This window comes from Tiliqua scincoides, chromosome 2, assembly GCF_035046505.1.
Source record: "Tiliqua scincoides isolate rTilSci1 chromosome 2, rTilSci1.hap2, whole genome shotgun sequence".
NCBI lineage: Eukaryota > Metazoa > Chordata > Lepidosauria > Squamata > Scincidae > Tiliqua > Tiliqua scincoides.
This window is the reverse complement of record NC_089822.1, coordinates 59,076,018-59,103,652: the sequence shown is the minus strand read 5'-3', so window position 1 is coordinate 59,103,652 and position 27,635 is coordinate 59,076,018. Positions and strand designations below refer to the sequence as shown.

At 40.6% G+C, this 27,635-nt stretch overlaps 1 protein-coding gene across 1 annotated transcript in view; it reads left to right on the top strand.

The window, feature by feature from the left end:
- SYK (spleen associated tyrosine kinase) overlaps window positions 1-25,356 on the top strand; it is a 59,782-nt gene extending 34,426 nt beyond the window's left edge. The window contains exons 4-14 of the mRNA XM_066615001.1: window positions 905-1,043; window positions 2,617-2,689; window positions 4,755-4,786; window positions 7,439-7,507; window positions 13,484-13,559; window positions 16,562-16,739; window positions 20,374-20,583; window positions 22,798-22,984; window positions 23,857-23,997; window positions 24,249-24,361; window positions 25,153-25,356. Coding sequence (XP_066471098.1) covers window positions 905-1,043; window positions 2,617-2,689; window positions 4,755-4,786; window positions 7,439-7,507; window positions 13,484-13,559; window positions 16,562-16,739; window positions 20,374-20,583; window positions 22,798-22,984; window positions 23,857-23,997; window positions 24,249-24,361; window positions 25,153-25,225 — 1,291 coding nt within the window. The 3' untranslated portion in view covers window positions 25,226-25,356. The remainder of the gene's footprint in view (window positions 1-904; window positions 1,044-2,616; window positions 2,690-4,754; window positions 4,787-7,438; window positions 7,508-13,483; window positions 13,560-16,561; window positions 16,740-20,373; window positions 20,584-22,797; window positions 22,985-23,856; window positions 23,998-24,248; window positions 24,362-25,152) is intronic.
- The last annotated feature ends 2,279 nt before the right edge of the window (window positions 25,357-27,635 follow it).

Sequence of the window (27,635 nt, the reverse complement as noted above, 5' to 3'; positions counted from 1 at the left end):
AATTTTCTTCTCCTTTAACAGTGTTTTCAGTAATACGCTGGTGGGGGGCAAAATGGTAATTACTGCAGATGCCGCAATGTGCTGTGTAAGTAGCCCCTCCCACTTGATGTCAGAGCAATTTTGGGCAGTGATGGCAACATGTAGGCACTCACTGAACCAAATGGCATCTCCTGCAGATTGCCATAACTGCCTGTAATGCCTCCAAAGGCAAGTGGGAGGGGCTGCTTATAAGGTGTGTTGCAGTACCTATAGTACTTACAGTTCCCCCCCCCACTTAATCGCTACACTACTGAATGTTTTTCCTTCATTTAAAAATCCAATTGATCTTTAAATGAGGGACACTTTTGGACAAGAAGTCTTGAAATTGAGGACATGACAGCATTCTGTAAGCAATAAAATAAAACCATACTTTAAGAGAGTTTTGTGTGCAGTGCTTGAGTAAGTGTGAACTTGGAGGAGTAAGTTCTGTTCCAAGTGGCATTTTGGAACTCTGCAACTGTGCTCTTTATGGTAGAGGAATCTGCAGAAATAAGTATTGTTTCATAATTTTATTCACACTAGAAAAGATGATGTCTTTCAGAACTGAGGAAGTAAGAACTCAGTGATAAACATCTTCAAATAGATATGAATTAGGCTGCAGTTGTCACTTCAAAATACTTCCCAACACTTTGTAGTTTCAGCAAGGAAAACAGTGTCACTGTTAGTTTGTGGGATTGTGCCCCACAGTGAGCTCCAACCATTAGACAAATGGCAATAATGTAGATAATCCATAAGAAACAAGCATGTGGTGGGGACTGAAGGCATTATGTAACTAGTGACAGTATATTAGCCCCATATTTGTCTTCCTATCAATGACCCTCCTTGCATTTTTAAAATAATGTTTTACTTGTCTTTGTCTTTGCAGAATCAGACAAAGAGATCACAATGGATCATATGCTCTCTGTCTACTCCATGATGAAAAGGTAGCTCATTATCGCATTGATGTAGACAAGAGGGGGAAACTCTCAATCCCAGATGGAAAGAAGTTTGATACTCTCTGCCAGGTTTGTCAAAATACAGTCTCTCAGCTCTTTCTAAAGTTTTCATTTTGACAGCATAAATGGTATGTGTGTGTTTCAACACAAATCTGTACTCTGTATCAAATAACCATTCCCATGTGTGTCTACTGAGAAGCAAGCCTGAGGGGCCTGAGCTCAATGGGACCTGCTCCCAGATAAGCATGTATAGGATGTAAGCTATAATTCTATACACACTTAACTCAGTGGGACTTTTGAATAGATTTACTGTTGAGTGGACATGCATAAGCTTTTGCTATAAATATGTTTTGCATCATAATTTTTACTCCTATCCACTATGGAGAAAAATTATAATTGCCTACAAAATAGAATATTAACTTTTGTCCAATTTTGGAGAGAATTAGACTAATTTGGGTGGTAGTTGTGATTGAGCAAATTACAAGAATCCTAGATGAGAACAGCCTTTTTCTTTTTTAATGAGAAAGGGACAAAAAGCAATGGAAGTGGCATTTTTGTTATAACCTTCTGAAAGGAAATAGACTGAAAATACAATACTTTATTTAGAATTCCAGACACCATTTTTAGTTCTCTTACTGTCTAGATTCCTGACTGATAAACATAATACAGCCAAAGAATGACAAATTTAGGATTGCATTCTGAAGCATCTGTCATTGCTGCTGAATGTTTCTAAGTTTCATGTAAACCCTTGCTAATTGGGTAAGAGGCACTTTTTCAAATGGGTGCTCCTTTTTTTTTTTTTTTTTAGCAAGGGAGTAACTGGCCCACCTCACCCCAGCACTGTCTGTTCTAGTGGCTGTCTGTTGGTATTCATTTGCATCTTTTCAGATTGTGAGCCCTTTTGGGACAGGGAGCCATTTAGTTATTTGATTTTTTTCTGTAAACCACTTTGTGAACTTTAGTTGAAAAGCGGTATATAAATACTGTTAATAATAATAAATATAAATCAGAAATTGACTCAAATCTGCAGAAATTTGCTGTTTTTAAAGTAGGTTTAAATTTAGGTTAACACAATTAAACAGGCAACCTTGTCCAACCTAAACTTCCTCATACGGATGCAGCGGCACCAGCATGGGCTACACGGCATCCCATGGAGGAGTTTAGCAGGTGGAAAACCTCTTCTGGATAAGGGGATATTGTCCCTGGCACCAGGGAAACCTCTGTCTGTGCAATGGGAAAACTCTGACCCATACCAGCTATTTAGCTGGTGCAAATCCGCATTGATCTGTGTCAGCAGATCAGGCCCAGGAAGGGGGATAGGATGCAGCAAGTTGGTCATAATAAGTTTGAAAAGGATCCGAGTGACAGGCTGAGAGGGTGGGTGGCAGACAGATGGGCTGGGGCTCATCTGTTCTTCGTCCTTTCAAAGATGTAGCTCCATACAACCATTCCAGGTTGCTTCTGGCAAAGCCAGCCCCAGGTGGACAGGAACCCAAGGGAGCTGAATTGTATACATCAATTGGAACTTATCAGCCAAATCTTTGGCTCTAGCCACTGGTAAGATTTCAATAGCTTGTTTCTTGCATCTATTACGTCATCCTTGTAGTCTAATTTTTCCTATTTTACTTTTTCTTCATAATAGCTAGTGGAACATTATTCCTACAAAGCAGATGGACTACTAAGAATCATCACAGAACCAGTTAAAAATCCAAATGGTGAGTGATTGTTAATGTGGAAGGTGAACCCATACATCATTTGCATGATTACTTAACTACTGTACATAACACTGTCAATGGCTTGGCCATCGTGCATCAGCTATTGCAGACCATTCCTCTTTTTACCACTTCAGGCAAATTCCTAACACTGAAAGTTGATAGAACCTATCTAGGGCGGTCTGTCATTTAAAACTGGGATTGTATGAATTATCTCCACAAGACTCTGAGATGCCTACATATTGTCATTCAGCCATTTTGGACAAGTTGTCTCAAATATGAGTAGGGGGCTGATATAAAAACAGATTTTCAAACTTCTTGTTGAGACACAAAATACAACAAGCAGTGAAGTGGGAAGTCGCCAGCATAATACTGCCAACTTGATTAAGGCTGCAATCCTAACCTCACTTTCCTGGGAGTAAGTCCCATTGAACACAATAGGATTTACTTCTGAGTAGACCTGGTTAGGATTGTGCCCCAAGTTTAACATTCCTATGCTGAGGCTCATATATCTGAAAGCTAGTTGTTATTTGAAGGAGATGTTGCTTCTCAGATTATCTTGGGAATGATTTTGGCACCATTCTCTTGGGTCATATAAGCACTTTATTCTGCAACAATTTGATAGGGTTTCTACACATTCACTGTGTAGGCGATTCACTGAATAATTTTTCTCTTTTCTTTTTCTCCTGGAATGCCAAAGGCAGTCTGCAGCTACATTTCTTTATTAGTTTTAATTTCATTATTATTTAAAATAAATTGTAATGACAAATATTAAGACAACAACACGTCTGCTCTTTTATTCCCCCCCCCCCCCCGAAGCAGTGGTGCTAAACTGGCAGCAGGCCAATTCTTCAAGCACCATCAGCATCATAGTATCATGGACTATCTGACTCATGGGCAAGTAATAGGCAGGCTCTTGACCATTCAGTTGACAATATTTGACCTGTCAATTGACCTGTGTGCCAACCGTAACTTATATCCTAATCATTCCTGAAGGACAGAAAAAGAACAGGCAATTCATCAACAACCACCAGATATATTTTCAAACTGTCAGCCATGGAGCACTCCTGAGCCAAAAAGACTGATTGATCTTTCTTTGAAGTGAAGGGAAGTCATTTCCACTCATTCTGAATAATCACTGGAATACTGGAGCATCTTTGTATTTAGCCAATTTATACCCTGCTTTCTCACCAAACACGGGGCTGTCAAGGCAGCTTGCAAAAACCAGCCTGCATCAGCGCATTGGTTGCTGCACTGGCACAAGAGAATAGGATTGTTCTGAACATTTATTTCAGCATAATCATGTCAGAATCAGGTTTGAGCCTTTACTTCCCAGATGTTCTCTGCCTGTCTTCTCTCCTAGAAACCTGTCTGCAACAGCTGATATTTTCGTAGTCATTAGTACAGGTCCAACCTTGTTATACACTAATTTTTTTATACACTGATTTGACTCGGTACGAATGGCCACTGCAAATAAGAAGGAATGTACTGATCCCTGGAGAAGGGGAAAAATGCATTCCTTTAAAATCACAGTTTAAAAAAACTGCTTTTCTCACTGTTTTAAAGAGACAGTCATGCAAGCGATTACAGGTGTAACCTAATTATCCATGGATTTTTCACCCCTGGAAAAATCCATGAATTTTTCTATCTCAACAGGATGAGAAGGACCATTTAAATTATAGGAAAACAATTGTTTAACAATAGCCTCAATTCCAGAGAGGGTAACCAGCTGACAATTCATCAATCATTCTCTGTCCAGGCACTTAGAACCCTCCCTTCCCCCTGAGCATGTGAGAGAAAGATAATCACTTTGCTCTGAGTGAAGGGAGGGGTTTCTAGCTCAGAGTGAAGTCTTTCTTAGCGCCTAGAGAGAGACAGATTGCTGGATTGTCTGCCTTATGAATCTGTTTTACATCACAAAGCCTGCAAGGGTGTTTTTAAATTGCCTAGCAAAGGGACTTTGTTTTTAAATGGATTTGCTTTAATGCGATTTTTGCCATCCACATGAGTTCTGGGAACAGAACCCTTGTGAATAATGAGACTCAACCTGTATTTCTCATTATTTTAGGTAACTCTAGCAGCTTTGCACCACTTCCTAAGGTAAGAAAGTAGCAGAATAGTAATGGTTGCTTTTAATAGCTTCATGAAACTTTATAGTATTTTATTATTAGTCTTGGAACTCTTAATGTGTAGATACTCTTCACATTTTGTTTATCTTTGTACAGTACTACTACTCATTATGTGGATGTTTTGTGTCTTTAAATGCTCTGTAAGAAATACTTTTTGTGAAATAAGCATACTAAGGCTTTCATGGCTAGAATCCATATTAAACTGTAAGCAGTTTTTCAGGCTGAGTTGCCATGTTCTAACTTTTTTGAAAACGTTAGACCATGGCAACTCAGCCCAAAAAACTGTGTACAGTTTTTCTGAAAATATTTGCAGCAGCAAGATGTGCCAAATTGGGTTGTGTTTCTGTTCATGGGGTAGAATTTATTCTGCATCACAATCTTTCAAACCAAGGTCATTAAGATAAGTGTGTCGGGCCTCCATATATTTACTTCCTCAGTAATTGCTGTCATTCTTACAGAAATTCAGTTACACGTGAAAGTTTTGAGAAGGACTGGAGGCAAGGAAGGAGAATGGAATGAAACATGAAACAAGCTTGCTTGAAACATAGCTTTAACTACCAATTTTGACACCTTTTTTGCTCTCTGAAGCAGTTACTTTATAAGCGGGTATCAAACAACCATTCACATGCTTGCATGGGTTACTTAGGACTGAGAGTGTCTTGTGTTACTTTGCTTTACATTCTAGTGATGAACAGAAACTATGTATTCAGTTTCAACGTTCAGATAAGCAGAAAAAAAATCATATAATAATAATATAATAATATACAGTATTTATATACCGCCTTTCTTGGTCTTTATTCAAGACTTTATTCAAGGCGGTTTACACAGGCAGGCTTATTAAATCCACGCAGGGATTTTTACAAATTGAAAGAAGGTTCTCTCTTTCAAGAACCACCACATTCAAGATGTTACGCTCCAATCTGACTTCACATTCTGGCCTCCATCCTCCCACGCTCTGAGCAGATGGAACAGCTCAGCTGCAGCTTGCCAGCTGCTTCAAGGTCGCACGGTGCCGGTGGCCTCGAACTGCCGACCTTGTGGATGTTAATCTTCAGGCAAATGGAGGCTCTACCCTCTAGACCAGACCTCCTGCCCATATTGTTTTCTCCATCCAGTGGCTTCTCTTTTATAGAGAACACTGGTCATCTGTCTTAATTTTTGCTAAATTTATAATCATAAAGATGTATTTCTCACGTGTGGGTTTTAAATTGGGCAACATGGCAATCTCACTTGGAAACCAAAAATGTTGTTTAAAAATGCACTCTGTCATTTTCGTGGAAGTAGACAAAACTCCTTTTGCCAGTGATTCCCAAACATTTTTGACTGGTGGCTCCCTTGGGCCATTGGCCATGGCTTCCCATTAGGGCTACTAATCCTATGCATTGTATAGGGTGGCATATTTTTTGCAAAAATTTCGTGGTTTCCATGGTTCCCTGGAGAGTCATGGCTCACAGTTTGAGGACCACTGCCTTATGCCCTTGAAATGCAGAAAGAGCGTATGCATGAGAGAGATTGCAGTGCAATGCGTAGGTCAAGTTATACCTGGAATAGTCATTTCAAACTAATACCGTGTGCTATCAGTGCATCTGAATTGTGACCAAAGCAACATGCATTTTGCTGTTCATGTTGATTCTCTGAAGATGAGATTATAAAGACAGTGCAACTAGAACGAGGGAGAAAGACTTTCTGATCATAACGAGTTATTTAAAGCAGGTTTGAACTTTAGACCCTAAATATTAGCTAATATGCAGAAGTGTTCTGATCTCCCAACTTCTGGCTTCTGTAATCTCAGCCAGTGAAATAGGTGAATTTATTTTCCTATGAGATGATGTTCACAGATTCCTGCAGTGGCCTGTTTCGGACCTACCATAAGGTCCGATGTGGCAAAAGCCCGAGGCACAAGACACTAGACCCCACAGAAGCCTCTCTGAGGTTCCTGATGGGGGCGGAAACTATACTTCCAGTTTTCCAGAAGCACAGTTTATAGTGTTGGGGAATCGCAGAGATGTTTCCCTGATGCACCCCTGGGTCGTGTGAGGCTCCATGAGCCTCAGGTGAGTTGGGGGGGCGGATTTTTGTGGCAATAGCCCACGGGGGGCACCACCGCGGACCTTTACCCCAGATGCAGGGCTGGGGAGGTCCGCTGCTGGCAATGGCCATTTGGCTGCCACCATATATATTTTTTAAACTACAATGCAATGTGCCTGCACCAGTCATAATAGGATAAGTTCATTGCATTGTTCTTTAAAATTAGATATTTATATATATGGTGCAAGCCACTGTGAAATGAACTCCATGGTTGCCACTACCAGATTTTCCACTAGTTTGGGGCAGATTCCAGGGGTAGGATGGCCTTTTTCATGACCCTAGACCCCCAGACAGTTGCTGCTCATTGTTGCCTCTGTGAACGGTATGGGCTTCTGATGGGTGGAAGACCCCTTCCTCTACATAGAAGTTCTGCAGAAAAATACAAAGATCTTCAGAGTCCCGTTTTCTTTTGGTTCCATTCTCATTTGGAACCCATTGTTGTAGAAACTTGAAAAAATAAGTGTGTGTCTATTAAATTCTTTCATATTTTTCTGAAACACTTATTGATCCTTTTGATATCCTTTATGGTTTCTAGACTTGGTCAACAGGTGGAATTATCACCAGGATCAAGTCATACACTTTCCCAAAGCCGGGATACAAGAAGGTGCATGGATTCTGTGTTTTGTAAATTAATACATGCATGGAAGGTTTTAACCTAATTCAGCTGACCTTTAATTCTTTTCCATGGTTTGATGCCTTGCTGCTAATTCTCCTGTGCACATCTGGCAACTTTCTTCAGCTTTTATTTCCAGTCTTGGTGCATTGAATTAAATCATGACTAATATTTAGTGAAAGTAAAGTGAATGCATTTTGTTTGTTACTGAGAGGTGGCAATGCATACACATCACAAATAATTATAAGATCAGTTAGAGAGAAGGTAACTGAAAGTTAAACTAGTAACACATTGTTACAGTGTTTCTCATACTGTGGGTCGGGACCCACTAGGTGGGTCATGAGACAATTTCAGGTGGGTCCCCATTCATTTCAATATTTTATTTTTAATAGACTTGATGCTACCATGGGATGTGACTGCATTTGGGGAAATGTTACAGACCTGTACTTTTAACAAGCTACTATGTATAATCTTTTAACAATGATAGTAAATGGGACTTATTCCTGGGTAAGTCTGGGTAGGCTTGCAGCCTAGAATTGTTAAAAATTTTCCCGCTTGATGATGTCACTTCCGGTCATGATATCACTTCCAGTGGGTCCTAACAGATTCTCATTCTAAATAGTGGGTCCCGGTGCTAAATGTGTGAGAACCACTGCATTGTTAGAAAGGGATCCAGTTTGCCTATATTCATATGTATTCTAAAATCTTTGCCTTAAACATAATTTTTAAGTTTAGCTTGATTTAATGTCAAGTTTTTTTGATGTGAGGTGTATATTTTACACCACATTATTTGAAATAGGAAAAATAAAGAAGAGAGCCACCCCTTCTTCCTAAGAGAGCTATTCTACCTGTTTCTTCTACTTCCCACACTCAGGTTTTTTTTGGAATAGCTTCCAGTATTATACCAGCTGATAAATATGAGAACCATATTTCAGTGCATATGGCTGATTTGGAACAAGTAAAATGCTGGAAACTTGTACAGGTGCAACCTCATTATCCGTGGTGGGTCCTTTCCAGAAAGGGCTTTGGAAAGTCACTTCCAGTTTGCTCATCTGTAAATGTGTGGAAGGGCTTAACTTCATTCAGCTGATCAGTAATTCTTTTCCATGGTTTGATACCTTGCTGCTAATTCTCCTGTACACATTTGGGCAAGCAAACTGGAAGTGGCTTTCCCTGGTATCCCCGGCATCCACGGTGAGTCAAATCTGCAGATACCGGATCCATAGATACCAGGGAATCTACTGGGCTCTTGGGGTGTGTGTGTGAGAGAGATCTATGTGGTGATTGTTATTTGATTTCTCTACCAGTCACAATGCAGAAACATGCAGCAGTGTGTCTGAACACTGAAATAATTCCAGGAGTTACTTATTCTTTCTGATGATGTCCTACTTGTGCGTCTTAAGGCAAATAAGGGGCACATTTTCAGACATGTGGATTTCTTCATCAAAATACATTGCTAAAGCATATTTTTGTTCTCTCAACTTATATTTTAAGCAACATTATATTTGCTTTCATTTTTAATCTTTTACTAAAACTTATATATTGTGTTAGAAGTATAAAGCAGTTCAGTACTTTTTTTCCAGGGTAATATCCTGTTCTCAATAAGCACTGAAGCTTGTCGATGTGGTCAGGGCAGACCTCTACTACAACAAAGGTTTTGTTCTTACCTTGTGGTTTTTGGACCTGTTTACTACAAAGTGAGAAAGGGTTGAATCCACACTTGTGCAAATAGAACAATGCTCTTGCAAAGGATTTTTCTTGCCCTTCCTCCCCTGTGTAGCCTTGAAAATGGCATGCAATGTGGCAAAAGGCGGCTGTAAGGGAGAATTCCCATCAATTCTCATGCTGCTTGTGTGAAACTTTGCTTGAGAGAGGTGCCTCCACCCAATTTCTGGAAAGCCTTCCCTCCGCATCATTAGTCCCACACCCTCAGAATTATACTTACCTTGGGGAGAAAGGGACCAGAAAGATTCCTTTCATAAACTCATAAGAGTCTGGATCCAAGTCGGTGTAAGTAGCTGTTATGTGAAATTAGTCCAAGCAGAGAATAAGGCTCTAGCATGGCTTCCAAGGACTGTATCACCTTGTGGTACTGTGAGCAAGGATTTCCATTCTTGTCAGACATGGGCTGAGTGCCAAAGGAACCATTTCTATTCAGAATTTTTTCTTTTTTCCCCGTTTTTTTTTGTAAATTGGAACTTTTTGGTGTGGATTCATATTTTATTCATTTAGTGGCTTCAAGAGTAAACTTCATTTTGTCCAAAAATGTGAGTGTGTCATTTCCCCTGAAATCCTTTGCAACTTTTATGAGAAGAAAAACAAACTCTGTTACATAACAACCAACACTTGTCTAAAATGCAAGGATTTAACTGATGTAGCCCATTTCTATGGTCTCTGTTTGAAAACAGCAGGAAATTCTTGTTATGGAAAAGTATCGAAAAAAGCTCTACAAACTGGAGATCTACGCTTATCAAACAGTGCAATAAAAGCATGCATTAGGTCAGGGGTGTCCAAAGTTTTTGGCAGGAGGGCCACATCAGCTCTTTGACACTGTATCAGGGACCGGGGGGGGGGGATTTGAATTTGAATTTGAATAAATTTACATGTTTACATAAATGAATATATTAAAGATGAACTTATATGAATGAATGAAGGTCTTGTGATAGCTCAAGGCCTATAAAAGGCCTTGCACAAAGCAAGGTTGGCCTTTCCTTTGCTGCCGCTGCTGCATCACAGATGTGAAACAGCAAGCAGTGGAGGGAGCCCTCATCCCACAGCTCACACGAGAGGTTGAACAGTCACCCTCGCTCTGAGAGCAGTTGTGTAGGGCCAGTGCGGGCTCCAACAAATCTCAGGAGGGCCAGAGGCTCATTGGAGACTGGGGGCTCCCTGAGGGCCGCATTGAGAGGCCTCGAGGGCCGCAAGTGGCCCCAGGGCCGGGGTTTGGGCACCCTTGCATTAGGTGAAGGGTGAATTGACCTGTCTAAGCAGTTAGCTACTTATAGTATCTGGGGGAAGAATTAAGTTCCGGGGGGCCTGACCCCCAATTCCCTTCTCCATCCAGGATAATATTAGTAATTCTATACCTCTGAAACTAAAGTGTATGTAAAGTGTAAGTTCGGGGGGGGGGGGGCCTGACCCTCAGTTCCCTTCTCCATCCAGGATAATATTAGGAATTCTATACCTCTGAAACTAAAGTGTATGTAAAGTGTAAGTTCGGGGGGGGGGGCCTGACCCTCAGTTCCCTTCTCCATCCAGGATAATATTAGGAATTCTATACCTCTGAAACTAAAGTGTATGGGCAACAGGAGGAAAAAGATTTATCATGGACAAAAAGCAACTTTCTAATCACAACCACATTCAAATACAAAGTGGTAAAGCCCCACACAGCTTTAAATATCTCAGAATGAGCAGGGTGAAAATAAGGTCAGGGATATGTATTGTGAGGCACTAATCCTTCAACTTCCATCACCCACCACTGTCCCATACAAGATAGAAAGGGGGAAGGTAAAAATCCTAGTCTAAACTGGTCTAAATTGCTAGCTCTGTAGCACTAGATTGCTGAGGGCCAAGGCTGTGTTACCAGGAATCTACTCATTTAGCACCAAAATGCAGCAGTCTCATGCCATAGAGGAGATGAATGTATCCATAATTCCTTATAGGCCTCCTGCTTCAGAATATCTAATGTTCCACTGATTATCTAGAATTATGGTGAGGCACTTAGAGCTCCATTGCCATTTGCACACACACACACCCCCACTGTGCATGGACAGAGGTGGGAAAATTAGGACAGCCTGCTTGACTGAGTTGGTGACATGGCGCAGCTGTTGCTGGGGCCATTTTGACTACCCAGCTTTAGTCAGCACTGCTTTTCAAGTCCCACCAGCCCATCCTATGTATAGCCCCAGCCGCCCACCCTATGAGCAACCCTGGTTGCTCTTTTGTGAACCAGGTAGGAATTTTTTGCTGTTAACCTGATTGGCTGTTGGTTGACAGTTCTTTCACCTACCCCAAACTTGCATTTTGGGCTGGGTGTTTGATGTTTCTTCTCCTATAATGGTTTTTCCTTTGGGTTAGGCAGGTGGCTTGCTGGCAGGGTAGACGGGGCTAGCTTACATGCTGAGATAAGCAAGGTCGGGGAGGGGGGTGAACCAGGATAACTCTGACAACACATAGACCTAATGGCAAGAAGGGCTTTATTCCACTGTGTCTCCATTGAGGATGGTTTAAGTCTCAAAGAATTGAAACCCACAGTACAAGGCCAGGCAATGCCTGAAATGACAAGTAAAAAGAAACCAAAGAGTTTTTGAATTCTTCAGAACAAGAGAAGTCTCACAAAATGTTGCTGTATGTAAATCTCTCTTGGAGTGAGTTCCACATGTTTACTGTGAAATAAACATTCCCTAGATCCCATTACAGGGAGTGGATGCGAGTCTTATCTCTTACTCATACCCCAGCCTTCTCAACTTTTCTTCTACATCTTCCTGAAGTCCTACTGAAATCTATGGGGCTTACTTCAGAGTAAATATGCCCCAGATCAAACTATTAGGCTTGGTGGGAACCTTCTGTCTCTCTCTCTCTGTCTCCAGCTTTCCCAGATTCTTTTGTACATGTCCCTGAGAGTAAATCATACTGAACTCCATGAGGCTTACTTCAAACTAAAGGCATATGCTGGTTCACTCTGTTAGACCGCAACACTCATCATGTTTCCAATCTATCTGGCTCTTGCGTTTATCACTTACCCCCTTCACACAATCAGTTTTCTAGTGCATCTGGAAATAGTACTTACAAAGAAAATAAAAGTCCTTGTCCCTCTCCATCCTGGACTTGCCTTTTGTGGGCAGGAACTCAATGTTCCAAGCCTTACTTAATGTTCATGAAGCCTTATTAGGAATCCAGACTCTCTTCTAAACTTTAGAATTCCCAAGTTGCAAAACATTTTTGTCATCTTTGCAGGTTTGTTTTAAAAGTTTATAACTTCTGCAAGCTAATATTCAATAAGTTCCTGAATATTTTTTATCACTTTTTTGTGGGTTGTTTTGGCTACAGTTTGGTTGACTCTCAGATTCTGAGTCTGCTATTATAGTGAGAGATTCTTTGACAGGCAAATGAAAAAAGATGAGGTGGAACGGTACAGGGCAAGGCAGAAAAAAGGAGTGTGTGTGCTGTTTTACTTACCATTGCCCTAACAGACTTCTCTAGAATTTGAACATTCATCATTTTCTACTTTACTTTTCATTGCTCCTAAATAAATTGCCTGACTTCGGATTGTGAATTTTTCTTCTAATGGATGAACATTACCACCTACAAATTTGAAAATCAAAGAATTGGATTCAGGAGTAAGTTGCTCTTGAGAGCTGTGTGATATCTTCTAAAGAATTCAGATCAGACCCAGTCACATTTCATTATACACAATTAAACTGAAGAGACTTGGTTATATGTTCATGCTGCTTTTGTATTGCAGTGATGATTTTCTAGATTACAGTGATGGATTGGAATGCTTTTTAAAAGTATAATCAACTGAAAACAATTATAGCTTACAGTGTAGTCCTATGCATGTTAACTCAGAAGTCAGCCTCATTGAATTCAAATAGGTTTCCTTTTAAAGGTGTGCATGGGATTCAGAGACTATTTTGAGAAGGAAAAGTTTGAGTGGATACAGTATTTTGAAATAAGATAAACATTTCTTGAAAGTTTTAATTTGATCACAAAGCCATTAATTAGTTCCTTTCTAAAGAAATACTCTGAAGGTATTTGCAAAATCCTCTTGGCTTCAGCAGCATACAAATGCTTTTTCTGGCATAATTACTCAAGAAATAACCTGAAGATTTAGACAAGCTTTGCTCCTTTTCTTGTGCTTTTTCATCTTTGCTTATATCTTTTTACTGCTTCCTTTATGTCATATGATGCTATTCTTAATCTCCCCCTGAACATTTTTTTCTTAAACTATCTATTTGTATGCTCCAGCCACCTTTGCCTCCTGGCCCAAGTGATGATTCTGCAGTTCCATCTAACCCTTATGTTCCATCTCGGCCAAAGAGAGGTAAGCAGTGACATCATTTCACTTCTGATAATAATTTGTTATCAAACTATGGTGACAAAGACACTGTTCCTAGCTATTTGTCTTATTACCCCAGGACATAGCAGTCAAAGCATTTGTCTTTTTCACTGTAGGTTCAAGTCTCATTTTCCTTCATGCTGGATACTGTACCTAACCCATCAAAATAGGAGGAGGAGGAGTTCTATGAAATACTAGAACTATTCAATTGTAAAAATCCCTATGGGAGTTTAGAACAGCCTGCCTATGTAAACCGCCTTGGATTAAAGTCTGAGGAGAAATCTGACGACCAAAGAAAGGCGGTATATAAATACCTGTATAAATAAATAAATAAATAAAAGTAGGGACCTGATGTAATTATTAGGAAAGTCAAAGGTTTCTTGATTTTGGTCAAATCTGGCAGAAAGGAGATGTAAGTAGATCTAGGATAATCGCCAACAACAGCAGAACTATAATATTGGTGTCAAAATCAAATCTACCAGATTACTATGTGATCGCTGTATAAGGCTGTAATCCAGTACACACTTTACTGAAAGTAAGCCCCATTGAGCTTCATGAAAAATGTGTAGGATTGCTCTGTAAGACTCAATATAAGAATTGCTGTGAAAGAGTTCAGATGTATGATTTAGGCCCACATCCTAACCAACTTTCCAGCACTGGCATAGCTGTGCCAATGGGATGTGTGCTGCATCCTGCAGTTGGTTGGCACTCATGGAGGCCTGCTCACAGTAAGAGAATGCATGTCGGTGCTGGGAAATGGATTAGGATTAGGATTAGGATTGCGACCTTAGTCAAGTCTGGTCAAAAAGCTGGCTCAAGTATTGCCCTTCCAAGTAGCCATTCAAGACCCACTGATTATTCCATAATGATAGATGGTGAACCTGAAAATCAGTTTTTTTTTTCCACTGGATTCTGTGTCCTTTTAAAGATGCAAACCACAGAGTGATGTCTGGCCTTTAGAAGTCCAACTGAGGATGTGACAAATTCTTAATTGTGAACTGCTGTGGTGTTGAGTGTGAGCTAAGCAGTACTTGATTGGATCAATTTAACCTTTTTGACTGCTTTTAAAAATTTATATTATGGAAAATTACTAAATCTAGGCCTCAAGTACAGAGCAAAATGAACACTTAATATAATGTGAATAGAAAAAAAGACATTACATTTCTCTCAGTTAAAAGCTTGCTAGGATGTTAAGAGCTGCCTCGACCACATCCATTATATAATCACAATTGTACATGAAACACATTTTCATTGACATTTAAAATACCTAGCCATTCATTGCTGCTTATGTTGTGTTGTTTATTGTTTACTAATTAACTAATGATGTGCCAGTCACTGTACAAACATAGACAATCAGAAGGGGTTAGAAGATAGAAAATTGATAGTGAGCTCTAGGGTGAGATTGCTCATTAGCATCACTTATAAGAGGAAATTAGATAACAGTGCAACTTAATTGCCATTAAAATGAGTTTGGCAGATTGCTGGAAAAAGCACTGATTGAAAAATTAATCTTAAAGAGAGACTTACAGCACAATCTTATGCATGTCTACTCAGAAGCAAGACCCATGAAGTTCAGTGGGACGTACGTCCATGGAAACATGTATAAGATTGCATCCTTAGGCTTCAATCGTATATACACTTACATGGGAGTAAAGTCCCATTGAAAAGTGGGACATTTTTGAGTAGCACACATAGGATTGCACTATTCAAGGAGGAGAGGGAAGAGCTTTGCTAAATAGTGGAAGAGATTAGCAGCAGCAGACCTAGCTCTTTGTGAACAGGGCAAATGCCCCGGGCGCTGAGTCTGCGCAGGAAGCCTCACTGAGGCTCCTGACGTAGTCGGAAACTGTACTTCTGGTTTTCTGGAAGTATAGTTAAAGACTGCAGGGAAACCTCAGAATGCTTCCCTGGTTGGTCCTGGAGTCACACAAGGCTCCGTTTCACTGCAGTCAGTGGGGAAGGCGGCATCACAGACTTTTGCCCTCGGTGCAGGGCTGGGTACGTCTGCCACTGGAGATTAATTGTTTGTTTAAAACATTTGTATCAAACCTTTCAAGTAAAAATGTGCCCAAGGTAATTAACAACATAATGCAACTACAATAAATGATGATGTGATAAAAACATATTGAAACCATTAACATGCCAACATTTATACAGCAGTAAAAGCCCAAAAACCATGCCCCAAGTATCAGCAGAAAATCATGTGCCATTGCTAGCACTGAACAACAGAGTTGTTATAAGCATTCTACCAGAGGAAGGTACGGTATTAAACTATCCTGTGAGTAGAATGCTTGTGAGCAAAATCAAGATGAACACAAATGTTTCCACAAAAGTTTGACCATCTGCAAGTGTTTTTGTTACTTGAAAAGATTTATTTTCATCCAAACTTTTGTAAGTGGTTGATTTTGTGAGAACGTTCGTGCTGTTTGTAATTAAGCTATTCATTAATTCAGGCCAGTATTTAGAATGACCTAAGTTAATCAGAGACAAATAGTCAATTTCAGAATCCTTCTTACCCTTTGGCTTATTCTAAAAGCCTGATGCTATGCATGTCGATTCAAAAATAAGTCTTACTCCCAGGTAAGTGTGCATAGGATTGTAACCTAAGGAGTGAATGGCAGTCTGTCTGTGGCCATACAAAAGAAAGAACCTCGGCATTTAATGCTACCATTTGTTAAGACCATTCTGCATTCCTTGTCTTATTCTTAAGATTTCCTGGCACTCTGCTATAATTTGGACCTGTGAGGGAGATTGAACTGATGGTTCAGATTGGCTTGAGTTGACAGTCTCTTGGAATGTGTTCAGAAGTTCAACTGGATTTCAAAGTGAACTTCTGAGGTGCATCTCCATGTGGAGATAGGAAGAGATAAACAGATCCAAAATTTGACTGTTCTTGTTTGAAGGCCAGGTCAGCTAACATGAACATAGAAATACAATCAGATTGCAGAAGGATGTGCAGTAAGTATGTCCTGCTGTTCGATGTATAGGTGATCAAAGGGAAGCCTTACCCATGGACACAGAAGTCTATGAAAGTCCTTATGCTGACCCGGAAGAGGTGAAAGCTAAAAATGTCACACTTGACAGAAATTTGCTGACTCTAGAAGATCTCGAACTCGGCTCTGGTAATTTTGGCACTGTCAGAAAAGGCACATATGAAATGAAAAAGTAAGTTTACTTTTTATCACATGTATGTACCGCCAAGAAGTTCAGGGCAGTGTATATGCCTTCTTCCTCTCCTTTTATCCTCACCAAAACCCTGTGAGGTAGGTTAAGCTGGAAGGTGGTGAGTGCTCCAAAGTCATGCTGTAAATCCTTTGCTCAGTCATGTAAGTTTCATGTAAGTCATGTAAGTTTCATGACTGAGCAAAGGATATGAATCCAGTTTTTCCTGGTCCAATAGTTTATCCACTACTCTGCACCGGATATGAGTTTAGAAATGCTGCTGTCTGAACTGTTTTTCATGCTTTCTGGCAGGCAGTCCAAATCAATGGGCAGTTCCTCCTCCCTGAAACTACAGGCAGTCTCCAATTTTAATACATCCTATAAGGGGCAATGGCTGTTCCATCCTTCACACTGGCCCTGTCTCATGGCCAGTAAAGCAGGGTTTTTCTCAAGCCCTTCTTCACCCTGAGGTCCTCCCCCCAATCTCTTTCATAGCCCAGGGAACAGAGAGCCAGTGGCATTGCTAGGGGGGTGCGGGCTGTACCAGATGGTGCGCAGCGGGGGGGGGGGTGACACCACTTCTGGCCAAAAAATTTTAAATCTTGGTATTTTCAAATAATACCATCATGTGTTATATATATATATATATATATATATATATATATATATATATATATATATATATATATATATATATAAAACACATGATGGTATTATTTGAATTATATATAAAATGCATAATTCCATGCAGAATGCAATGAAACAGACTGTGTTGAAATAAATCTATTCTTTCAAATGTTATATCAAAAGAAACGAGCAGGGGTGGGGCAATGGTACATCACCTCATCTACCACCTAGAGCATTGCCCCACCCAGTGCATGGGAGGAGGTCCATCATGGAATGAAACACTGGGGTCCTGCACCAGGTGACCGAAACCATAGTGAAACCACTGCAGAGAGCAAAACATATTATGGGGAACAGTTGGATGGGGGGGAGTTGGGTTATGGACTATCTCTTTCAGCATTCCCTGATCACCAGTCACAGCAGTAGATGCACTGCAGAAAGGCAGGATATAAATTTTTCTAATAATAATAATAATAATAATAAATTCTGGTCTCCTTTTCTCCTCCCCACCTGTAACCCCAGAAGGCTTGTTGGGGGTGAACAAGCACTCTGCCAGATACTGGAAGCAGCAAAAAAAAAAAAAAAAAAAAATTCCCAGCTTTCTACCCTGATAGAGGTGGGATGAGTGTAAGTTCTGGGCTTTTCTCCTGACTGCTTTCAACCCCTACCCAAACTGGGAACCTGGAGATAAAACAGCTATAATGTCCATCTTGTCTTTTTTTTATGCTGTGAGTGGCACCAAAATGAGGGCCTCCCATTCTAAACCCAGTTGGGAAGGTCCTTCAGAGAATTCCCTGGGTTGTTGGACTTCACAGTAAGAGATCTCCATGCTATGCTATTTCAACTTTTGTTACTCCCTCTCCCATCTCATGAAAAATCCCACAAAATAGCCTCATCCTTTTCACCATGCCTGTATTAGTTTGTTAAGCAATCTTGACATTAGTGTGAAATATGTAATTTTCAACTAATTTCCTGAGATGGACTGATTACATATTTTGTGGAAAGGGTATACATATATGTATTCTTTTTGAATGCAATGTGCTTATGTTTTGCAGCACAGTCTAAAAAAAGGATAGGTTTTTAAAATTTGAATATTGTTTTATCATTTAATTTCTTTTCATTTTAAATTTATATCAATGTGTTAAGTGCATTTACTCAATTAAGAAATGTAAAAAAATATTCTTGTTACAGAACAAAGAAATGGCTATCAATTTTGCTTCTAAATGAGGATGAATCTGTGATAAAACAGATTCGGAAAGAAAAAGAGAAAAATAACTTTTCCTCTCTTACATTTAATCTGATGCCTTGCCAGTAGCCTGTCCAATTTGGAGTGAAGTTTTTGTCTATATCTTTCCCTTTCTCTGAATGGTTAATGACACAAAGGCTATTTCTGGCCCAGTAAAGCTTATTCTGGGAAGTTTTGTCGGATTGGATACATCACATGAAATTTTTGCCAAGTAATCAAGCTCCAATTATCACTTTGCCTTATCTCTGGTCAATCAGAGGCCAGAGCTTTTCAACTCTGAACAGTTTCCTTTCTCAACTGAGCTGTTGCTCAGCTCAGGCAGGCACTGACTTAGTTGCTATAGTTACTTTCCAGGGACATTCCAGCCAAAGTTAACCTTTTATTCTCCTGCTGCAGCCTGGTTCTGCTTTGCAAATGCTTGCAAAGCAGGTCTGTTTTTTTGAAACACCAGGATGGGATCCTCCTTCCCAGGCTACAATTCAGTGCACCATGACTTAAGAATAACACCCATGGAAAGCAGTGGGTCTACTTCTGAGTAAAAAGGGTTGCAAATATCTCATCTCTCTGCTGTGAATTGAATTGCACACTCTCAGTTATGTGTTATGGGTTGTATGTTGTATGTAGAGCTTCTGGCTTAACACACCAGACACCTTAAAGTTGTCTTTGATTCATGGTTCTCCTCATGTCCACCTTAAAGGTGGATTTGATTCATGGATCTCCTGCAGTGGTTCCCAACCTTTTTCACTTGCATATCCCTTGGCAGCCCATTTCCATAAATTGTACCCTTCATATTAGCAAAATGTTTGTAATCAATAATACAGGCCTTCATCTCCTCCATATGAAAGCCCAGACTTCATGTATTCATCACATATTTTCTCTTTTAATCTGTTTGATGAACAGAAGACTCTGCCTTTGCACTGTTTTGCACCAGAAGTGTGCTGAGAAATTCTGGGTGATTGATCACTTTCCATATTATGTTTCAGCTTTTTTACTGTGCTGGTTCATAGATGAATTGATGTCTAAAAACTAGCTATTGGTGGGGCTTTCACAGCCAACTAGCTACCTCCCTTCCTGTCTTGCTGGTCCTTGCAAGGCATTCCTGCCCTGCAAGGCATTCTGGAGCATGACCTGCCTTTTTCTGCCTTATTCCATTCTTTTTCAAGTACCCCTAAAGGTCCTGTTGAGTGTCCCTGGGAGTACATGAATACCAGGTTGGGAACCACTGTTTTACTGGTATGTAATTTACAGTGCACTTACTCTGATAGTGTTTACAAAAAGGTGGTGAAGACCAGAATTTAAAAAAGAATAAAAATGTATCTTTTGATCTTTTACTATGTTTTTAATAAATTAGAGACTATAGTTCTTAGGTAACAATTAGTGGTAGGTTATTTTTTCAGGATCTGGCCTTAGGTAAAATCAGACAAAACTATAGTCAGACACCCCCCTAAGTTTAACCCCTGACTTATCCGAGGGTCATAGAAAATTCCATAATTGTTGGCTCAAAACCTGCCCTCGGCTTATCTGTGGGGTCGACTTATAGGCGAGTATCTGCAGTATTCTTAAGCCATGTCTTCCACTTCTCTGAGGTGTCACACTTAGGGCACAATCCTAACCAGGTCTACTCAGCAGTAAGTCCTATTTTGTTCAATGGGGCTTACTTTCAGGAAAGTGTGGTTAGGATTGCAACCTTAGTCACATCTAGTGATTAGGCTGTACATATGTCAGAGGCCCAACATAGAATTACATTTCTTGGAAATGTCTTGGTAGGGGTAAAAAGACGGTGGCTGTGAAAATTCTCAAGAATGAAAATAATGATCCCGCTCTAAAGGATGAACTGCTGAGAGAAGCAAATGTAATGCAACAACTAGATAACCCATACATTGTCCGAATGATTGGTATATGTGAAGCTGAGTCTTGGATGTTGGTAATGGAAATGGCTGAACTTGGCCCCTTGAATAAATACTTGATAAAACACAGGTAAGTTGGCCTTTGATCATTTATGGTATTTTTTGAATAAACATAACTGATGGAATATAAATTAATCACTAAAATGAACTCTACATATTTCTAGTGTTGGTGTATATGATATATGAAAACATTGTTAGGTAGAAACCTGGGTGTGTCTTGTTGTAGAGCAGGGTGCATACCGAGGAGCAGACACAGCAGAGTCTTTGAACAGCAGTTGTATTTTGAGCAAGGAGTTACACACAGAGTAGTCAAAGCAGTCCAGGTCATACACATAGAATATAGCAGTCCAGAGTTACCTTCTCCCAGTCAGTATCCACAAATCACAGTCAGTCAGTCCAAGTTCCTATACAGTAATTGTCAGTCAAAGTCTCTGGTGGCAGCTTTACAGTTTACACCTACTGCACTGGTGGAGTTGCCTAGTGAGGCTTAAGTGGGCTAAGCACCCAATCAGAGTTTGCCCAGTTAATTAGGGTGTGGCAAGCACAGGTGCAGTGTAATTCAGCTGACTCAGCTGCTTGCAACTTTCCTCGAACCAATTGTTTGCTATGCCTCTGGCTATGCCTGAGCAAAGATCTAACATTCTCTTCAGTTGAAATTTCTGAGGAAATTTCTCCCATAGCCCTGAAGTATTCAATCTGTGTGTCCTGCCTCCCTAGTGAGGCGTGGCTAGCCTCCAGGGGCGTCGCCAGGCATCTCAGGGAGAGAGGCTGCTCTGCACATGCTGCCTCCTGACTTGCTGCTTTTCTGAGGCTGAGAACAAGGTGGGTGGGGCAGTGTGAAACATGGTGGGGGGAGGTGGGAGAGAAGGCTGGCTGGGCAGGCAGGGAGAGGTGCCGCATCTCATCATGGAGCTCTCTCCATGTGCAACTTTGCCTCAAGGACTACATTTCCCAGTGTGCCCCTCGCCCTGGGCATCCTGGGATTGGTCAAGGCTGCTTGGGAAGGAAGGAGCCAGCCTGCTCCTAGTGGGGGGTGTCCAAATGCCCCAGCCTGCATTCCTCCGTCTTGCCTGGGGGGAACAGGGGTGGCATCTGCATGTTGGGTGTATGTTGTGAGCAGCCCCCAACTACTTTGGGGTGAGTTGTAATCTTGCTGGGTGTGGCTGCAATCCAATCTACACTTTCCTGGGAGTAAGCCCCATTGACTCAAATGGGGCTTACTTCTGAGTAGACCTACATAGGCTTGGGCTCTGAGTCAGCTTAACCCAGGATCCTCACCTTTCTCTTTTTCCTCCCCCTTCAAAAAATAAAAAAAGCCACTCTTGATGGCTTTGTCTCCAAAAATTGTTTAAAAATAAAAATCCCCATTCCTTTTTAGCCATTCCCCTTTTTCCTCCTGCCTCCTTTGGGGGGGGGGACTCTTTTGGCTGCTATTGTAAGACAAAAGGCACAATCCTAGCTAGGTCTACTCAGAAGTAAGTTCTATTGTGTTCAATGGGACTTACTCCCAGGAAAGTGGGGTTAGGATTCCAGCCAAACAGTCTCTAGGTCTCAGTTTGCGTCAGTTTGCAATTAGCAGATACACACAAAACAAAGTCTTCCCCTCCTGCAAATTCATCACTTCCCCCCTCCCTTTCCAAAACCCTCCAGGTGTGCTGCTAACAAACTCAGGGCACAATCCTAACCAGGTCTACTCAGAAGTAAGTCCTATTCTGTTCAATGGGGCTTACTCTCAGGTAAGTGTGGTTAGGATTGCAGCCTCAGAGTGCTGGCAGCCTTGTTTCTAGCATATAATTATAACATCTTCATCCCCATTTTGGGGATAACTGAGGTGAGGTGTTGTAATGGGGAGCCGTGGCCAATGGCTACAAGGATCAAGGGAGGTGTGAGTCAGAAAAGTTCGAGCACCACTGCCATAGCCCACTTTCACTTCTGCTTGTGCCAACTTTTAGGCATGTGTTTATTATCAAGTTGTTCATGATACAGTGAACCTTTCCCTATCTGGTGCTTAGGTCGTGAGAATCTTATGAGCTAGCTGCTACCTATTAGGATGACTTACATAGTTAATGGAACTTTAGCAAAATGTCATGATAGCACAATCTCCAGAATGAGTACATAGAAGATGTGCTGTCAAAGCAAAGTAAGTTAGGAAACTTATGTACAAAATCAGTTGTTTACCACTTGGTTACTGCAGGAGATGGAATTTCTCTACTCTCAGTGAAGTCAAGATTTTGTAGTATAGACACATAATGAGGAATGAAAATGTACGGCTGATGTTTTTCAGAGATGTTACAGAAAAGAATATAATAGAACTTGTTCATCAAGTTTCAATGGGAATGAAATACTTGGAGGAAAATAACTTTGTGCACAGAGACTTAGCTGCAAGAAATGTGCTTCTGGTTACACAGCATTATGCCAAAATCAGTGACTTCGGACTTTCAAAAGCTCTTGGCTCTAACGATTATTACAAGGTAATATTTCATGCTGTGAAATGTTTTGACTCAGATTTCTTATCAGATGTCTTTATAATTTCTCTGTACCTCCGTTTTATCTAAACATGATGACATCTGTAAATTAGAAGAATTTGGAATTTGAAGCTGAGAATAGCTCTTTCCAAAATTATTAGGTCAAGTGCAGCATGACCACATTGTGGTTAGAAATCAGAGTTCCACAGATGCTACTTGAAGCAGCTTCATGGTATACAGTATGTACACATTCTGAAAATAGTTAAAAGCAGTTTAACCATTTAAAAAACATAACATTCATTACTGCTGGTTGCTGAGTGAGGCATGGAGTTGGGGCTAGCCAGTACGGCTAAGTTGCACTTGCTCAAAGAATGGTAGTAGGTTTTATTTTATTTGCAGATCGATATACTACTCTTCCCTGGGTAATAAAACCTGGCACCCATGGTAGTTGTCCCTAGTTTGATAATGTAATTATCTGTACTGTACTGGGAAATTTCCCCCTCCATCACCTTGTAGTAGTTGCCAGGAGATGCAAAGACTGTCCCTCTAAGCCAGCAATTTTCAATCTTTTTCAATTTGTGGCACACTGGCAAGGTGCTAAAATTGTCAAAGCACACCATCAGTTTTTTGGCAATGGACAAGGCACACCATTAGGGCTTACATCCCCCAATGGCCCTATTAATATGACATTCCCCCCAAACCCCCATGGCATACCAATGTGCGACAGTACAGTGGTTGAAAATCACTGCTGTCAGTGAAAAAAACCCATATTGCTTCTCTAAGCAAAAATACCATTAACATATACTAAAGAAAAATTGCTTCCTGTCTGTTTCTTATATGGCTTATATTGATGTCTTTTGTGTTGGGGATTGTTGTAGGCAGAACATTATGGAAAATGGCCAGTCAAGTGGTATGCTCCAGAATGCATGAATTTCTTCAAATTTTCCAGCAAGAGTGATGTTTGGAGCTTTGGTGTGCTGATGTGGGAAGCTTTTTCCTATGGCCAAAAACCATATAAAGTAAGTAGCTTTGTTCTTGTTCATTGAATTTCCCTTTCCTAATTCTAAAGTATGTGCTTAGAACTGTATTCTACTTTAGAGAAAGTTGAATCCTTGATAGAAGCACTCTACAACTGTTTAGTACATCAGCTGGGGTGGGAACACACACACAAATAAGCCAGAAATTGTGATGTTCCTATTTCAGTCAGAAGGCCCCAGCCATCATCCTGATAGTTTTCTGAGTCTATAACAGACTTGCTACTCTGTTGCAGGGCATGAAAGGAGGGGAGGTTGCTCAGATGATTGAAAGAGGAGAGCGAATGGAATCTCCAGCATCTTGTCCACCTGATATGTATGAGCTAATGAAGTTGTGCTGGACATATAAGTGAGTATTTATATATCTTCTGATAAAAGAAACACAGATGGGTTTATTTACAATTTTATTCCTGCACTCTTTGGTTTTAATGATACTTAATTGTATGAAGGATATTTTTATGAGCCACAAAAAACCATTGTGATTAAAGTTTGAATGCAAACATGGGATATAAAATCAGGTTTTTGGAGATGACTATTACTCAGCTTCATATAACCTCAGTCCACAGCTAAATTGCAATTGTTGAATTACCAGTTAAGCATATTCTAAAACACAATTTATGCCCCAGTCCTATTCCCCAGTCCATTCCCCACCAGCCCACGTAATGCAGCTGCACCACTGGAGCCTATGCTGCATCCTGTGGTGGGGATGGCAACCGGATGGCCTGGGAGAAGTAAGTAAACATATTGTTTAGTTGTACCCCTGTTCGGCCACCTCGTTGCCAATATGTTTCTTCAGGCCTATGCTGAAGAGTCTCAAGGGGTGGGTCCAGGTTGGGAAAAGGAGTTAGTGTCCACTGCTGTCTCCAAGATCCACCCCCTTCACTCCCCAAACTGTCCCAGTTTGTCCTGATCTCTGCCCCAATCCTCCCCTGAACTGCCCCCTCTGCCACTTGACCTGCACCAGAAGGGTTGTTCAGTGACTCCTGGAAACCTGAATGCACTTCTCAGTAAACGCTGGGGTTCAATAGGTATTAAACATTAGAAACTGCCTCTCAGTCTGAACTAGAAAGTAACCAGCTGTTTAATAACAAAGGGAAAAAACTGCAATTACCTGCAAAAGCATTTTTCTTTTTCCTGCAGTGTTGATGATCGGCCAATGTTTTCTGAAGTGGAGAAAAGGCTACGCAGCTTCTACTATGACATTGCACAATAAGAGGCTTGTGCTCTTGTTGTTTGTGAAAGAAGACGCCACAGGAGGCAGATAGCAAGAAGCAGTACTTTTCAAAAACAGCTCTCCAGCAGTGCCATTGTGAACAAAGAGACTTTGCTATGGAATTGCTTTTGCTGGGGGGGGGGGGTGTTGCATTTTGGTAAGGATTTTTTTTTTTTAAGTATGTCCACATTTAAAGTATTATTTTTTAAGTGGGAGTCCAGTGATTCTTTGGTCATTGATACTGCTTTGAGTGTATCAATTCAAGATGGGTAAGGATTTTGCTAGGGACCAGGAATCATCTGTTGTCCCACCCCAGGCACTATTTTACTTTTAGTATCTGTAGTGGGATCAGGAGATCTTCATTGTTTGTTAATTGTTGTCGCTATGGAACATTGATGCTACCACATTCCTAGCCATTCCCTAGAGCTTCTCAAGCACTGATTCTAACAGAATGAAGATCTGTAAAACAGAGTTCAATCTTAGAAGTTATTTAATGTGACTACTTGTATATTTACATTGGTCTGATGTTGCTGTGCCTTGATCTTTGCCAGCACTTTCCCCTTGCTGTTACTTCTATTCTGTGGGGAGAACGCAACAAAATCTAACTACTGAGCAGGCTGTTAACCACATCCTTCACCTTGACTGTACAGTACAACCAAATCATTTTTGCAGTGGGATAAAAATGGATGCATTAGCTTCAGCACTTCTGCTCAACTAGTACTAGTCCTTGGAATTGAATCTTTTAGAGCTTAGTTACTCCCCAGCCCCGTGGCAAAGATCTGCAATGTTGCCCCCCATGTGCAAATTCACCCCCCCCCTCACTTGAGGCTCACACAATCTAAGCCCGCATCAGGGAAGCCTCTCTGAGGTTCCACAATGCTGTAAACTGTACTTCCAGAAAAACCAGAAGCACTGTTTCCAACTCCATCGGGATCCTCAAAGAGGCTTCTGTGTGGGATCCTAGACACTCTCACCCAGGGTGTTTGCCCCATAGACTTCTATGGTAGGTCTGCAACTCCTTAGTTTGGTATTACAGTTGACTGTAGAGACTGCCAAGAAGCATTTCCATGGAATGACACACCATTTGCTGATCATAACATTTTGAAAGCCTTGTGCTCGCGCTCTCTCTCTAGAGAGAGAGAGAGAGAGAGCTTGCGCGCGCAAACAGTCCTATACATGAATACTTGGAAATAAGTCTCATTGTATTCCATGAGGCTTACTCCCAGGAAAGTGTTTAGGATTGCATCTTAAGTGTGCATTGCCCACCACAAAAGTCAACATGGAGAGGCTGCATGCAGTAACAACTTTCAGGTGTTGTAAAAGAGCTTTTCACTGATCCCCATGTAAGAATTTAGTTTGTGAGATTTAAATTGGCCCACACTATCAGGACTGTCATACAGGCTAGCTGGGGAAGGGACTATATCTGAATTATATTCCCTTGCCGCTGCTAGAGCTCCCTACATTTGGATTTAGTGATTGAGGATTCCAGGGACAAGAGTTAACTGGCAGAACTGAGGTTAAGCACTGTCCCCTCAACCAATGCCAGATCCATTTTGTTGCCTCCCACTGAGTTTTCTGTATGGCAGCTTGCTTGGTAATTTTTTAAAGCTCCTGAAGATTTATTATGCTAATTGCATTCCAGTGGTCCTGCAACAATTGTAGCCCTCTGTCCTGTCATGAAGACTTAGGAATAGAGAGAGGTTAAATTATACTATGGAAATACATGTGGGATGGTGCGTTCTTTCAAAAATAATAATAAATGTAAGCTCCGACTTGGATTTAATATATTTTCTATGTCTTTTTGGAAATGTATAGGATTCATAAATGTGTTATTTTCTTTAATAATGGATTTGAATAGGCCATGCTGAAATGACAGTGTTTATTTTTGATACTTCTCTGAAATTATGAGGTAGCTACATTTTATATGTTTCTAAGGCAAAAATATTTTTGATGTTTGGAGGACTTACATAAAACCACTTATAGTTTTTATATGCAAGGAGATAAGGGGATGTTAACAGTAGCTTCTGCTGTGATATTTCCCCCTGCACACGCATTCAGCAATGTGTGTTTGCACACTGGCAATTATGAACACTGGTAGAAAAACAAAATGGAAAATCAGAACTGGCTTCTTTTGGTTGCAAACAGTGCTACAGAATGTACACTAACACTGAACAAGTCAATTTGGAAATGTTAGCACAAGGCCTATGAATAGTGACACCAGACATCATTACTTAATATATTTTTAGAGTGAGCGATTTTGTGTATTATCTAATGTATAGAAAATGTTTCAATTTTATTATGAATGGCCTTCTGCATTTTGATAGAGATCCTTATAAACAAAATCTTTGATCTCATTTTCTAGTGTTCTTATTCAATTCTGCATTTACAACACACAAGAAATTCCACAGTT